At 29.8% G+C, this 16,751-nt stretch overlaps 1 protein-coding gene across 14 annotated transcripts in view; it reads right to left on the bottom strand.

Moving 5' to 3' along the window:
• Positions 1-16,751, bottom strand: part of LOC145296892 (focal adhesion kinase 1-like) — an 890,147-nt gene that overhangs the window by 136,097 nt on the left and 737,299 nt on the right. For all 14 annotated transcript variants that reach the window (XR_013870066.1, XM_080143040.1, XM_080143043.1 and 11 more), the window contains 3 exons: positions 10,767-10,884; positions 6,863-7,003; positions 3,182-3,259 (listed from right to left, as the gene is read on the bottom strand). Coding sequence is in view for 13 of the 14 variants with exons in the window: in XM_080143040.1 (XP_079999166.1) it covers positions 3,182-3,259; positions 6,863-7,003; positions 10,767-10,884 (337 nt within the window). In the remaining variant the exon portion in view is untranslated. The remainder of the gene's footprint in view (positions 1-3,181; positions 3,260-6,862; positions 7,004-10,766; positions 10,885-16,751) is intronic.

The following is a 16,751-nucleotide window of genomic DNA, read 5'->3' as shown; positions in this document are numbered from 1 at the left end:
TTCAAAAAATTATGAAAAATGATCCAGTAAAAAAAATAATTACAAGTAAAAATAGAATTTCTTGAATTATCAAGTTGTAAAGTGGAAGAGTTGTGCGACCAATGCAGCCCCCTCCCTTTTTATTAAGCCGTGGTCATAAAACCGTTAGCAATACACAGAGGCTACTAAGTTAATTAGGGAATGCATAAAATCGTAGGAACATCACAATATGTAGTTAATACAGAACTCTGAAAATGTGACAGTGATTCATTCACACAATTCTGAGGCAGCACGTTCAGGACTGCAGTTACTCTCTCTATACCTCTCCACTCGCCATATTACACAACATTTTTATTTTATTTTATGCTGTGAATTATAAAGTCATGAAACTAATTCAAGTTTTAATCAAATATTTTTTCAAAACGGACATAAATCCTTAACCGGCGATATCTGCTGGGAAAAATGTTCCCTTTCAATTGCATGCTTTATCAGTGAAATAATTTTTATCTTTTGTAAAAGAAACGTAGTTTTGTTGGTTCATTGTTATTTACAATTTCGAACAAGGCATCTTTTTACCTATTATTTTTTAAAATGTTTTTAAGAACCATTTACATAAAACATATTAGGTACTTGTACAGTTTAATCACGACATTAAAAAAATGAAAATAGTGAAAAAAAAAAAAAAAAAATTTCACTTAATCTGGCCAAGAGGCCACTCAAGGATAAGGGTTAAAGAGTGTACAGTAGAAATTAGACAATACAGTAATCAATTCGGTAAATTCTTTAACTTATATGGAATGGCTCATCAAGAACTTGTTTACATTAGACTTGAAGACAACCATATTGTAGTCAGCTGGAAAGCAGGAAAACGGAAGACAATTCTACAGGCGTGCAGTTCTAAGAAAGAAGCTTTGTTCATGGAATCTACGTTTAGGTTTAGGCACAGATAAAGAGTGGGGGGAATTATTGATAGTGTTTTCAGCTAGACGAGTGTTTCTTGTGAAAGTTTGGCGAGGGGGGGGGCATAGACTAAGCTCTGTCAAACACTTTCCATGAAAATAACGATACATCAGAGACAAACTCGCAACATCTCTATAAAAAAAACACAAAAAAAAAAACGGTTCTTGTCCAGAATTCACCCTATACTAAAACCAAAAATAAAGAAAAATCTATATGATGTCATACATCATATACCTGTGATGAATCAAAAATATCATATTCCAAAAATCACTTACATTGATCAAGCAGCATTTTTTTTTATAAAGAAAATTAAATTTTATGATTATCCATGACGTATGTACACGCATTTCATAGACATGTCAGACACATGTAAATATATATACATTCATTATATAGACCCAATTATATCACAATTGTCTCGCCTGACTTTTTTTTTTTAATTGCAAAAAATAAGAGTAATGCAACAATAATAGAAATTTTCATTAATTGCTTAAAAATGATTTTCTTTATGAAAATAAAACTTGTCAATTTTCGTGATTTTTGGAATATGATATTTTCGTTTCGTCATGAGTAGGTAGGTACATCATAGAGATTTTTCCTTAGTTTTTTTTTTTTTTGTCCAAATCTTCCCCCATGTTAAAAGCAAAAATAATATTAATTCTCATGCGGTCATCAGGAATAAAATTAATGTGTGCGGAAATAAAAATAGAAGTGCTCCTTTTAATCCTTATTTCTAAAACATTGAAAAAAAAAAGTCAAACAATAAGTCAGCTTTTTATTTTCTTCTGTTATACTGAAATACTTGCTAAAGAGACAGAAATGACAGTCAGAGAAGAGAGAGAGAGAGACAGATATCTATACATCTATAAAAGTGAAATTGTTTGTGTGTGTACATTTCCCTACCAAACTACTCTGTCAATTTTTGGTCTACAGACTCGAGATTTGACATAAGGGGCATTGAGTTCAACGATTTGACCTTTGAAAACTCTACCAAACCCCCTCCGTCAATTTTGAGTCTAAACACTTGAAATTTTAAATGTAGGTTACTTGGACATGGGTCAAACGTTTTAATTTGATTTGAGATCAAAACAATGAATGTTAGGGGGTCAAAGTTTGAAAAAATTTGACTTCTGTGGTCTCTACCAAAATACTCAGTCAATTTCTCATCTAAACATTGGAAATTTTACATAAAGGGTACTCATACATAGGGCAAGTTATAAACAGTACATAGTGCCCGAGCAAAACTGGGCTAAACAGCTAGTATATATATATATATATAATTTAAAGGAGATTAGAACAAGTCTAAAGAGCTGGTGTATTTCAATGTAACAGTGAAATTACTAGTTCAATTAAAATACAGGAAAGAGAAAATGCTCGTTGTAATTTAGATATATAATAAGATCGATAGGTAAATATCCTAGAGCTAATTCAATATTAAGTAATGTGATTGATAATTTAAAATTTGAAAATCAAATTATAATTAAATTAAAAATCCGTTTCATAAGAAGGAACAACAACAAAATCAATTATCTGTACGATCATTTCGGAAAACAATGCTTTTTATTGTGGTAGACATCAAGTTACGTACAATAATTACATATAGTTTTTTAATAAGCAAGGTCTCCTCGTCAGCAAATTTTGAAGGGTTTTTATTAAATTTAAAAGACACCATAAATAAACCTAGCATTGTTTTCCGAAACGATCGTACAGATAATTGATTTTGTTGTTGTTCCTTCTTATGAAACGGATTTTTAATTTAATTATAATTTGATTTTTAAATTTTAAATTATCAATCACATTACTTAATATATATATATATATATATATTTTTTAAATCCCTGAAACAGTGTTTCATGGTAAACAACTGATGATCCTTTGAAAAATAAATTATTGGTATTATAGTAAATTCGAGAGTGAGTTGATGCAGTGATTGCAGGTGATTAAATGACTTACTGACTAGATGGTTTTCTAACGAATGATAAAAAATATTTTTTGGTATAGTTTTAAAGGTTAAAAACTTCAAAGACTATATATATATATATATATATATATATATATATATATATATATATAGAGAGAGAGAGAGAGAGAGAATGTGAGAAAGAGATAGATAGAGAGAGTGAGAAGTATAAAAAGAAAGATGTCATAGAATTTTTTAAACTCTTATTTTGTTATCTATTCCTCTCTCTCCATCCGGACAATAATGGGTGGCCTTACTTATTCCAACTAAAATAAAACTCACCGTTGAAGCTTTCTCAGTTAGGTAACTGATGCCAACATCTGGGCCCACAACTAATTCCACAGAAATACTCCAGCTATACTGAAAGACAAAAGAAAAAAAAACACACATAAATACTTATAGGGGGGAGGAAATTAATTAAATTTGATAAAATACAGCGGATAAACGGATACCATAAATAACAGATAGTAAAAAAAATCAAATTGATTTGCGTACATCACAAACATTTCGAATCTCAGTTTTAATTCACTTTTTTTTCTTTTTAACTTTTATTCAAACAAGGCACATTGCAATTGATGCGTAACAGATTACTGTGATTAGAGTTATAGGGACATTCTAAGTGGGGAATTCTTCAGCAAAATGATTGTTAACATTACATTTACATTTCTGCATGTTGATAGAGTCAGAGAAACAAGAATAAAAGAAGTAGTTACAAAGCCAACCCATCCTTAACAACAACTGCTTTAGAACAAGTTCGTTAGAGTAATAATTTAATCCCAAAAATGATAGCATGATAATTAAATTTAATTTTCAAAATATTATTTAAGAAAATTTGGTGAAAATAAATAAAATAAAACAAGCAGAAAATGAAAATAAAAGACGATTAAAAAAATAAATTAATACAAACATAAAATTGTCTCCAAGAGTTATTTCCCCTTACTATGAAAAAATGTGTTCCTGTTTAAAAATGAAATCAAGATGTGTTCATTTTATTTCGGTAAATGCTGCACGATTTTTACAAATGCTTGACAAACCTTTTTCTACTTTCCTTTGAAAATATATTTGCACAAACGCCAAAATGAATGAAATAAATAATTTTTTTTTTATCAATGTGGATTAAAAAGAAAAAAAAAAATTAGCACAGCTTCTAATATCCAAAACGAATTCTTACACACACACACACACACACACACACACACACACACACACACACACACACACACACACACACACACACACACAAAAAGAAAACACCATGCCTGCCTATCCCTGACTGCCCTACTGTTCATATATCTATAGGATGAAAAATATCAAAGAGATTCTTTAACGAAATTTATTCATTTGATTTGGATTGTTCGGACTGCTGTTCTCATCTTGATTGCTATTCATAACATTTTAATGGATGTAACCTCTGACCTTCAGGCATATTTGCCGAAATCCGGAATCTTTCTGTTTAACTCAAAAAATTTTGTGCAAATTCCAGAATCCAACAAAAAAAAATTTCTGATTTTGACAAGATACACTTGAGCAAGGTCGGAGATTACACCAACCAAAACGTAAAAATAGCACTCAAGATGAGAACTGTAGACAGAATAATATAAATAATTAAATGGTCATCTAAACATTTCAGAAATGTAAAAATAGTAATGTTTCCAGAATTTTTGAGATGAGGATTGATAAGTTGTATGATTTGGATTATTAGGACTACCATTCTCATCTTGGTGTAATTTGGCAATTTTATGGCTGCTGTAATCTCCAACTTTTTTTTTTCAGGTCCATCTTTATGAAATCAGGAGTTAAACATAAAGATTCCCCAAGTTTGAAAATATGCACCTGAAGACGGTCGGAAGTTACATCGACTGAAATATTATTGTGGGGGTCTAAATTCAATCTTGGCATCCATAAAAGGAAATACATTTTACTTCATCTTATTCATAATTTGCGGCAGAAGTGAACAGGTGTCTTGCTGACTCCTGACAAATGCCTACGAGGGGTTAGACAAAATATTTACTGAAATTTATTTTAATTAATGTCATTTAATTTATACCGGTCCCCGAATTTATGTTGAGTATATCTTTGGGTCACAGGTTTCTTTTGTTTTTTTTATTTTTCATGCCATTCTTCACACAAAAATTAACCTTTACTTTTGCCTACCAGAAAAGGAAAAATATTTTTAACGTGGCTTCTTTCAACAGAATGTTTTCTTTTTTTTTACTTTAGATATTTTTTTTTTGGGGGGGGGGTATTCATGACACATGATATTTCCTCTCACATCAACTTATTTCTGAGAGTGACTTGACCATTTCTAAAGCGTCTTTTCAAGTTCTAGACAAGTAGGCTTCGTTAGTCTGAGTGGCCATTTTCTTTCTTCTAAGACTCAGTTATGAGTACAGTTGATCTGTTGAAGAACGTTGAACGATTCAAATGCGTCTACCAAGCAAAGCAGACGATGGCAAATATTAGCGAGTGTATAAAAACTTCTAAAAATAAAATAAAAACAATACCATTTCTCTGAAATGTTTAGAAAATTATCTTCATAGTTTAAGACTTGTATTATCATTTTTAGTATATATATATATATATATATATTAGCAGACCGCCCAGCATTGCCCGGTTGTAAAGTATGCTTAAATATGATATTTTGATTAACATAAATTTTGTATTTATTTCTATACTAGCAGGAGTACCCACCGTTGCCCGGGTGTGGAGAGGTTTTATGGTAAGGGTATTGAGCAATTGAGCCCCTAAAAAAAAAAAAAAAAAAAAAAAAAAATAGCAACGAGTACCCGTGCAAGCGCAAAAAAAAAAGTTAGCTGCAGTAGCCAGGCTTGAACCTAACGCTAAGATCACCTTCATAGTTTAATACTTGCCTTATCATTTTATATTAATGCCAGGTAGGGACCAGACAAAATATTTACTGAAATTTAAATCCATTAATGTCATTTAACTCCCCTCCTCAAATTTATGTTGAGTATATCCTTTTTGGGTCACAACTGCTAAATTTAATTTCGTTATCCTCATTTTCATGTTATCTTATGAGCTGTGGCAAAAGGGAATGAGGTTCCTTATTCAATCCTAGACAATAACAACAATTGGTTATAGCCAACTTCCTAATTTTCTGTGGAGCATAGCTGGAAGTGATGACAAGGCAAATCAGTTCCTTTGCTTTTATTATGTATTGGGTACATTTTTTTTTATTTTTATGAAGTTTGAAATTTTATTACTTTGATTCCAACAATTTCATTTGTCATCTTAATTTCAATCATTTTATTTATATACTTTCATAAACATATATTTATTATATAAATTCAAATAAAAAACTTATTTGAAAAATTTAAAAAAAGGATCTTATTTTTATAATTTCATGAACATATATATTTCTTATAAAATTTTAAATAAGAACTTTCATTTTTAAATTTTGTTATTAAAAGTCCAAATAAAGACTAATTGTTCTATTTTTTTATCTGTGTAATTTTGTTAATTTTTATTGTATATTTTTCAATAATGTCCTTTTTTGTTTTTTGTTTTTTCAATAAATCGCTTCACAATAGAAATACTGAGGAAAAAAAGCGAAAGAACTGATTTGCCTCGTCATTGATTCAGATAGAACTCTGCAGAAAATTAGGGAAGGCGTAGTTGACTATATCCATAAGAATTTCATGCACAAGTCTCACTAACATAATAAAGAGAATCTTATTCCCAACCATCTCTCATTTTATTCCACTTATTCCTAACTTCAAGAATTAGATGGAGTTATCTACCTTGGCACCCCACCTTCTCTAAAATTTGATTTTTCTCTGTAAAAAAAAAAAAAAAAAAATCTACTTGATTGAATTAAGTGTGTGTGTGTGTGTATGTGTGTGTGTGTGATAAGTTTATTCCATAACATCATAGAAATTTTTCTTTATCTCCGTTTTTTAATATTTTTACCAAACTGCATAAGCACCATTTTATTTCACTTACTCCTAAGGCACATTTAAAGCGCTCCTGGTTGAACTTGGTTACAGTTGATAAGGTCTCAAAGAACTTGAAGACACAGTCAGACTCTGTCAGGGAAGAATACATTTTGAAGCGATGTTGGATTAACCTCCGAAGACTCTTTGCCTGAAATGAAAAACAATACAAAAAAAAATATATCAACGTTATTTTTAACCAAAAAAAGATTTCTTAAAAAAAAAAAAAAAAAAAAAAAAAAAAATGAAATTAATGGGCATTATTTATTCAATCCATAAATTTATAAAGATGGACCATTTATCGCACAAATAGTAAAATAAAAACAAGGGTGTAGCCAGGAATAACCAAGGAGAGAGGTAAAAACTTTCATAGTAAAAATTTTACAAAATATGTTTTGTTTGTTTCATTTCGTTTTAGTAAAGTTTTGTTTCGTTTTGTTCATTTTTATGATAATTAGAACAACCTAAAAATTGCAATAACAAAGTAAAAATTATAGACAGTGAAGAACAGTTGGAGAGCGGGTAAAAGGTCTCAAAGAAATGATGTTCCTCTAAGTAAACTAAGTATAGAATTAAATACAATTTAAGAAACTTTAATTACAAAATAGCAAAACCCGTGGAAATTCCACATTATTCAATCAACGTTGATATTTTTCTAGATAATTCAAAAAGTTATTTTTTTTAACCAATACCACGTAGCAAATATAAGTTTATTAATATTTCTATGAAAATAGTATCCAGTGTATTTTAAATATAGAACTGACTCAAATGAGATAAATTATTAAATACTAATGAATCCTACATAGTTTAATGCAAATAATAAAATCACTGTGTAAGAGGCAATTGAGGTCAGAAAATATTCTTTGGCAGAAAATTGTTTTTTTTGCCCTGTTTCTTTCAAATGTTCCCCCTATTTTTTTTTTTCATAATGTTTCAGATTTCTTTCTTCAGTGAAGAACTGTTGCACGTCGAAATTACTAAGAGTACCTTTCTCACACAATTATAACAATGATCATATATTATTATAATGACATTCGAAAACGAGCTACAGTAATGGGAGATCACTCTCATATTCTTGTCCAAAGTTGCCAGATTGGCCATTTCAAAGCCAAATTTAAAAAATTTAGCCTTTTTTTTTTTTTTTTTTAAATAGTTTGGCCTTCAAAAATTGTATTTGGCCGTTTTCAAAGCATAACGTACAGACTAACTAAGGAAGGAACAAGCAGAATATTTTATAGATGATATTCGAAAACAAGGCTACATCAAAGGGAGATCACTCTCATTACGAATAGTAGATTAGAATAGAACTAAAAAATAGCTTAATACTTCCAAAAAGGGCACTACTTAACAGTCAATAGTAAACAGCAGCATTCCGTAGGTTAAAGGTTCAATCAAGCAATAATAACTAAGAATACCTTAACACTTTTACTCCCATGAATTAAATAAAGCATTTAATACAAAACTTTGCACGTTTTCCAAATTTGAATTAATGTTGCCCTATTCATATTATTTGGATTCATCTTGAGTGTCATTTTCACAACATTTCGGTTGATATAACCTCCAACCTTCTACAGATATATCTTGTCAAATTTGGGAATTTGGATGGAATTTCGAACGGAACTCTTTATTTACTTCATGGAGGTAGCATGATCTTGTTCTGTCAGCCATGACTGGATAGAGGTCTTAAGTAATTTGCAATTGTATTTTTTTCAGTCGTCACACTGAATCGAACCTTCAACCTTCAGGCGAATATCACTTTTACAATTGATTTTTCCAAATATTCTAACCACTGCGCCACGAGTCCTCACACTCAAAATGAGAACAGTAGTCCAATGAATGCAAATTATACGAATAACCAATCCTCATCTCAAAAATTCAAAAACGTAATGTTACCCCTAATTTGAAAAGATGCACCTGAAGAAGGTCAGCGGTTACATTAGTTGAAATGCGAAAATAATAACTCAGATGCAACCAAACTTTTTTTTTTAAACCAAAAATGAAAAAAAAAAAAAAAAGAAAAAAAGAAAAAAGAAAATTAAGAAATCAAAATTCTTACAAAATTATTATTTTTTAAATTCCGTTTTAGTTTATTTTATGCTATTTAGTATCGTTATATAGTTGAAGAGAAAAGTGAATTAGCAGTTATTTGTGTATTTATTAGTTTTTTTTTGTTTTTTTTACACAGGCATCACCACATTATCAAGGCCAAGAGGCCACTCGAGGATAAGGGTTAAAGCGTGTACAGTAGAAATTGGACAATATAGTAATCATTAGTAATGGAAATTCGGTAAAGTTGTTAACTTATACGGAACGGCTCATCAAGAACTTGTTTACGTTAGACTTAATTATCGGTGTATCTATCCATGTATGCATTATTTGGCTTCATTGAACTACTATTCTCATCCGGAGTGCGAATAATTAGTAATAAATAGTGATATTTACAACTAGGAATAAAAATAGGTTTAAGACTCTTAAAATTCACATTAAAATTGTTCGCAATTGTTAGAGTACTTGGAAAAAATCAATTGTAAAAAAGTTGAAGGTTCAATCCTCAGTGTGGGCGACCAAAAAATACAATTTCAAATTACGTGGGATCTCTATCCAGTCATGGCTGACAGAACAAGAGCACGCTACCCCCGTGAAGTAAATAAATTTGGACAGAAATTCTGTCCAAATTCACGAGTTCAACAGAAACATTCCCGAATTCGACAAGATACACTTGAAGAAGGTCGGATTTTACATCGACTGAAATGGTGTGAGAACAGTAGTCCGATGAATCCAAATAATACAAATAACTAATCCTCATCTCAAAAATTCAGAATAGAAAGCTTTTTGGCATTTAGGGACCTCAACAATGAAGGGGTGTAATTTTGTTGCTAAGCAGGTTTGTCGGGGATGGAGATAATTATGTGCCTGCAAAGAAAACACGCACACATAAAGTTGTCTCAATTTTAAATGAAAAAGAAAATGTAAATTCGTTCATGTCTGATGCAACAAGAACAATCTACCTCATAAATTCTTGAGATCGACATAAAGATTTCCAAGTTTGAAAAGATGTTGCTGAAACTGAATTTTCTTGGTCTTTTGGCTAGGAACAAAGTGTAGTATCTGTTCTTATGCTATGCTTAGTCTATTCTCTTCTTGACCATTAAAAGAGAGGTATTTCTAGACTGAGGCATTTTTTGTGTTCCAATTGTGACAATGAAAATTTGAATTCAAGAAAATGCAGAAAGGTCTTTATGATGTACATGCCTATCAGGGATGAAAATGGCATATTCCAAAAATCATGTAATTTTATCAAGTAATTTTTATTTTTTATTTATTATTTAAGAATGTTGTGTTTGGAGAAATAGTGATGTCAGGATTATTGGATAACATAGAACAAACAGGCAAGCTTATTGTATTTTTAAACACAATTTATTCATGGCAGAAACATTAAATTAATTACAGATGATATTCAGTGTCCAGCGAAGCCGCTATCTTGTGTTCGGTTCCCTCTTGAACTCTCTAGTCTTTTCAAAGATCTATAAGGGGCAATAACTCTTACTTTCTTTATTTAGAATTATTTCCCCTTTTATCGCCATAACAAAGAAAATAAAATTTTATGATTTATTCCATGAAAGACAATCTATGAGTTATGTTTGAATTCAATGGTGAACAAGTCACAAGGCAGGAAGGACAACTCAATATGACTATTTTTTTCTTTTTATTTTAATGGCTGCTAAAAATACTTTATGGCTAAAAATCGTAAAATTTGATTTCCTTAAATTAAGAAAAAATACTTGATCAATTTTTGTGATTTTTGGAATATAACAACTTCGTACCATAGGTATACCATGAAGATTTTTCTTTTTTGTTTTTCTAAATAAGTGATAACCTAAATAAGCTCCTAATTACTGATTTTTGTGACTTACCTTCATTGATTCAATTACATTTCGAGGTAAAAATCTTTTCAATCCAATATCTTTTTCCAGGAACTCTAAATTTGATTTTTTGTCAAGGGCAGCCTTAGGCATGTCCTTGAAGAACCGTCTAAAAAGAAATAAAATAAATACAAATGATAAAGTTAAAAAAAAAAAAAACATAACAACAACAAGAAACAAAACAAAGAAATTTTCAAAACTAGAATAAAAATTAAAGTTTAGAATATTCAGGAAACATCCCTTTTGAACCAGATTCTCATTATCTCCCCTGAACATTATTTGCCAATAAGGAAATGAACTTTCTACTTCTGAAAACAAAACTAAATTCCACTTGGGGATTTAAAAACTGAATTCAGCCTCTTTCTGGTATCTGGCTTGAAGCTAACCTGGCATGTCCAGGCTAGGTGTGTATTTACACATAGACGTTATCTGATCAGATCTCACGGGTGAGTAAGTAAGAACATGACCATTTTCTACAGATCACAGCATTTGTATCAAGAATAATTTGTAGACAATAGCAAATTGAGTCTTATTTACTTTACATAGCTTTCGCATTCTATGTGTGTTTACCCTGGTAATCCATGTTATTTTGATTGTGTTAGCGACTTAATATGAATACTCTTGTTAGTAATTACATGTGCTTTTTTTTCAATCTCTTTTATGCATCATGTTGTATTATGTCCCTTTTACATTTATTCTTGTTAGAAATAAATATATGTGCAAATTTAACTGTGTTTTTATTATAACCATTTATAAGTAATCTGTGTATTTATTATTACCGTTTATAAGTAAACTGTGTCTTCATTATCGTTTATTAGTCATCTGTGCCTTTATTAAATTGTTTTTATTAATACCGTTTATTAATCAACTGTCTTTATTATTAATAATTATAAACCAACTGTACCTTTATTATTAACATTTATAATCCAATTGTGCCTTTATTATTAATATTTATAAATTAACTGTGTCTTTAATAATAAAGTCAACTGTGCCTTTATTATTAACATTTATAAATCAACTGTGTCTGCATTAACATTATAAGTCAACTGTGCATTTATTATTTACATTTACAAACCATCTTTAACTTTATTAACATTTATAAATGAACTGTGTCTTTATTATTAACATTTATAAACTGCGCCGTTTATTTATAAATCAACTGTATCTTTAATAATAAAGTCAACTGTGTCTTTATTATTAGAATTTATAAACCAACTGTGCCTTTATTATTAAAATTTATAAGTCAACTGTGCTTTATTAACGTTTATTATTACCATGTATAAATAACCTGAGTTTTTATTAACATTTATAAACTGTGTCTTTATTTATAAATCAACTGTGCCTTTATTATTAACATTTATAAACAAACTGTGCCTTTATTATTAACATTTATAATTCATCTGTGCCTTTATTAACATTTATAAATCAACTTTGACTTTATTAAATTTTTAAATCAAGTGTGTTTTTATTATTACCGTGTATAAATCAACTGTGCCTTTATTATGAACATTTATAAACCAACTGTGCCTTTTTTTAACATTTATAAACCAACTGTGTTTTAATATTAACATTTATAAATCAACTGTGCCTTTATTAACATTTATAAATCAACTGTGCCTTTATTAACATTTATAAATCAACTGTGCCTTTATTAACATTTATAAATCAACTGTGCCTTTATTAACATTTATAAATAAACTGTGCCTTTATTAACATTTATAAATTAACTGTGAATTTATTATTACCATGTATAAATTATAATTTACATTAATAAACCAACTGTGTTTTTGTTACTACCGTGTATAAATCAACTATGTTTTTATTATTACCGTGTATAAGACAACTGTGCCTTTATTATTAACATTTCTAAATCAACTGTGCCTTTATAATTAACATTTATAAACCAGCTGTGCCTTATTAACATTTATAAACCAACTATGCCTTTATTATTAACATTTATAAATCAACTGTGTTTTTATTAACATTTATAAACCAACTGTGCCTTTATTAAAATTTATAAGTCAACTTTGCTTTATTAACATTTATTATTACCGTGTATAAATAAACTGTGTTTTTATTAACATTTATAAATTGTGCCTTTATTTATAAATCAACTGTGTCTTTAATAATAAAGTCAACTGTGGCTTTATTATTAACATTTATAAACCATCTTTAACTTTATTAAATTTATAAATCAAGTGTGTTTTTATTATTACCGCATATAAATTAACTGTGCCTTTATTATGAACATTTATAAACCAACTGTGCCTTTTTTATTAACATTTATAAACCAACTGTGTTTTTATTATTAACATTTATAAACCAAATGCGCCTTTATTATTAACATTTATAAATCAACTATGTTTTTATTATTAAACTGTGCCTTTATTAACATTTATAAATCAACCGTGAATTTATTATTTACATTTATTAACCCACTGTGAATTTATTATTACCGTGTATAAATTATAAATTACATTTATAAAAAAACATTTTTTACTACCGTGTATAAATCAACTGTGTTTTTATTATTACCGTGTATAAACTAACTGTGCCTTTATTATTAACATTTGTAAGCTAACTGTGCCTTTATTATTAACATTTGTAAGCCAACTGTGCTTTTATTATTAACATTTATAAATCAACTGTGCCTTTATAATTAAACAGCTGTACCATATTAACATTTATAAACCAGCTGTACCTTATTAACATTTATAAACCAACCATGCCTTTATTATTAACATTTATAAACCAACTGTGCCTTTATTATGAACATGTATAAATTAACTGCGTTTTTATTAACATTTATAAACCAACTATGCCTTTATTAACATTTATAAATCAACTCAACTGTGTCTTTATTATTAACATTTATAAACCAACTGTGTCTTTATTATTAACATTTATAAATCAACTCAACTGTGTCTTTATTATTAACATTTATAAACCAACTGTGTCTTTATTATTTACATTTATAAATCAACTGTGTTTTTATTATTACCGTTTATTTATCACTTACCCTTTCCCATTTACTTTGACCCGCGTGCAGAGGTGCACATTTAGAGCATATTGAACAACGAACAATTGAACAAAGACTGTTGGACATTAATGACTCAAACTTGGTGGCCAAGCCCATTATATATTTAATTTTTTTCATACCAAATATGGTCGGATTCAACAATGAGATGTGAATTTTATTACAATTATCTGTGTGGAATATTTGGTCGTCATCCCTTTTTTTTATGGTTCACCCTGTAAGATCACAAATTTGTTGGCAGGGTAGCGTGACATATAAGTCAACGTAACAACAGCATCAGATGAAAAAGTTAAAGTGAAGAGTAGAAATAAGAGATGATACAGTGGAACTAAGATGCAAGCGAATGTACCCACTTAAAAGTCTGTTTTTCTTTCTTGACAAAACACTCTCACTCTCTCTCACAAAGATAAAACCACCTTTCTTTCTTTCTAAAAAAAAAAAATGACAAACTTCTGACAATCCTAATCCTATTTCATCTGAACAAATGTTGGAATAGTTAATTTGATCAATGAAATGAAACGATTAATTCCACAAGTATTCAGGTGGCAAGAAAGTAATTGGTTTAGAGAAGAAAGTCTTGAAGAATTGGCGTCAGAAAATGTTTCAGGTAAAAATTTTCATGCAATTTTCTTTTTTTTTTTTTTTTTAAAGAAAGAAAGAAAAAATCACACCTTTCCACTCTTAAGCAATAAAATAAGATGGCGTTTGTGTGAGTTTCATCTGTAGTGGAGAACGAAACCGATTCAAGATGGTTTACATGAAAATGCATTCAAACACGGGGGGGGGAGTTTGTGAAAATGAATTAAAGAGTGAGAGAGGGATAGAGAGGGAGGAAAAGAGAAAGAGAGACGAGGATGGAAAGAGAAAAGGAGAGAGGAATGGTCAGAGAGGGAAAGAGACTGAAAAGTATTAAACCTCACTCAAAATAAACAAATACAAAAAAAATTGAAAGAGAACTATTTTCTCAACCAGAATCCCTGCACCTTGAAATAGATTTCCTAGTGAAGTAATAAATGCGCCAACAACGCAACAATTTAAGGTGAATGTGGACAGGTGCTCAACTACTGTGTTCCCTTTTGTCTAAATTTCTACCACCATTTCCCCACACATGAATTGAAACATGATTGTATTATTTTTTTTTTTGACAAATAAATTGAACTCCATGTGATAGCAGTGTTAAAAAAGACATGTTCAGAGAAGCAGGTGTTCGAGACGTGTTTGATACATGACAGAGCAGAAGTAGATATGTTATACACATGGCTCGTGAGCGACAAGTAAAGACATGTTTTAAAAATGGCCGAACTAAGACAGAGTACTGTGTGTCTGACACGGCAGAGTCTTGTTAAGCACATTGGAGTATGAGAAGACTTTTGAACAAGAGACAAGCTGTTATGCTGAAAGTACCTGTAAATAAATGTCTGTTGTTTCAACCGAAAAAAAAAAAAAGTGTGTTGATTCTATTCTTGTGACTGTCTGCATACAAGGTGTGGGTCCCAAGTATTGACATGTAACGACTACATTACAAAGGGAATAAAACCCTTCAGCAACGACAGTGGAACTGTGTGAACTTAGAAGAGGATTATATTGAAAGATAAAAGACTGGGAGATTTTTATTGGTATTAGAAGATTCCCCCTTGAGAGTCGAGTTGGGGGGGGGGGTGATACTAAATTTTAAGAAAAACTCACAAAACGGAATGTAGGTCAGGCTTAGAATTTAGTCAATAAATTCCAATATGTTGCGACAATATTTTTAGTTATCAGGATTAGAAAAGTAAACGCAAATCATTTGTGGGATGGTTGAAGAATGTATGAAAAACAAATGATTGGATAGATAGCAGCTGGGGAATCAGAAAATATTTGAGTGGACTTCATGACTGGAAAGTGATGACATCCTTGGAGCTCGCTTTAACTGGGTGCTCGGAGCAGCCCACAGTACATACTAGAAAAGAGAGTGTAAACATGGAATCAATTAAGCGATGAAAATTCCTTTTATGTTTTTCAAGTCTTCAATTGTAAACCAGTCTGCAAGGGAAAAAGACTTTTAGACGAGAATTCCTCAATGAACGGACAAGTATTTCTTTTTAGTTTTTTTGTAATGCTGCATCCTTAAGGAAGATATTGGCTCTATGACACATAATTATATATATATATATATATATATATATATATATATATATATATATATATATATACTAACAGAAGTACCCTTCGTTGACTGGGTTCAAAAACAGCCTACAGAAAATGGACTGTGATTAATGAAAGTATGATAGGTTATGAAAAGGAGGGGGTTGTAAAGAAATAGGTTTTGATACTCAAAAATTTTACTCTATGAGGAAAGTAAAGATAATTTTCGCAAAAATATATATTTTTATATCAACTTTGTTTCCATTCGTAGCAAAGAGTGACCAACACAATGAGCTTCCCTTACAAAGAGAAAATGTTGTATATATAAGATAAATATACAAGAAATAAATATTACCATAGTCAATAAAAGTTACTTTTATGGTAGAAAAGTTCATTGGTTTGTATTTTTAAGTAGTTTGTAAAGAAAAAAAATTTTTTTTTTTTAAATTCATGAACCGGTTAAAAAAAAAAACTCAAAATGGCAGCGACTTTGAAATGGAGAGCCCCGTTTTCAATTTGAAGGAGGGGCACCTGAGCATTCTGTGTTAACAATTTAAGAGAGTTCCATCAACGTAAGGAATATTTATAAACATATTTTAATGTTTTCCGTTATTTTGTCCTTGAGGAATATTCGATTATGGCATGTGTAATTTATATAAAAATTCATTTAAGTAGTTATCGCCTAAAATTTCGTTTTAAAGTAAAGAGCATTAAAATTTATTTCAAAACAAACAAAAAAAAAACATGAACTGAACTTTTATTGACTATGGTAGCATTTATTTCTTGTATATTTATTTTTTCGGGTAGTCTTTTCT

This window comes from Euprymna scolopes, chromosome 17 (genome assembly GCF_053919585.1).
Source record: "Euprymna scolopes isolate OS-2025 chromosome 17, ASM5391958v1, whole genome shotgun sequence".
In the NCBI taxonomy this organism is placed as follows: domain Eukaryota; kingdom Metazoa; phylum Mollusca; class Cephalopoda; order Sepiida; family Sepiolidae; genus Euprymna; species Euprymna scolopes.
Note: the sequence above shows the minus strand (reverse complement) of the source record. Positions and strands in the feature narration are given on the sequence as shown.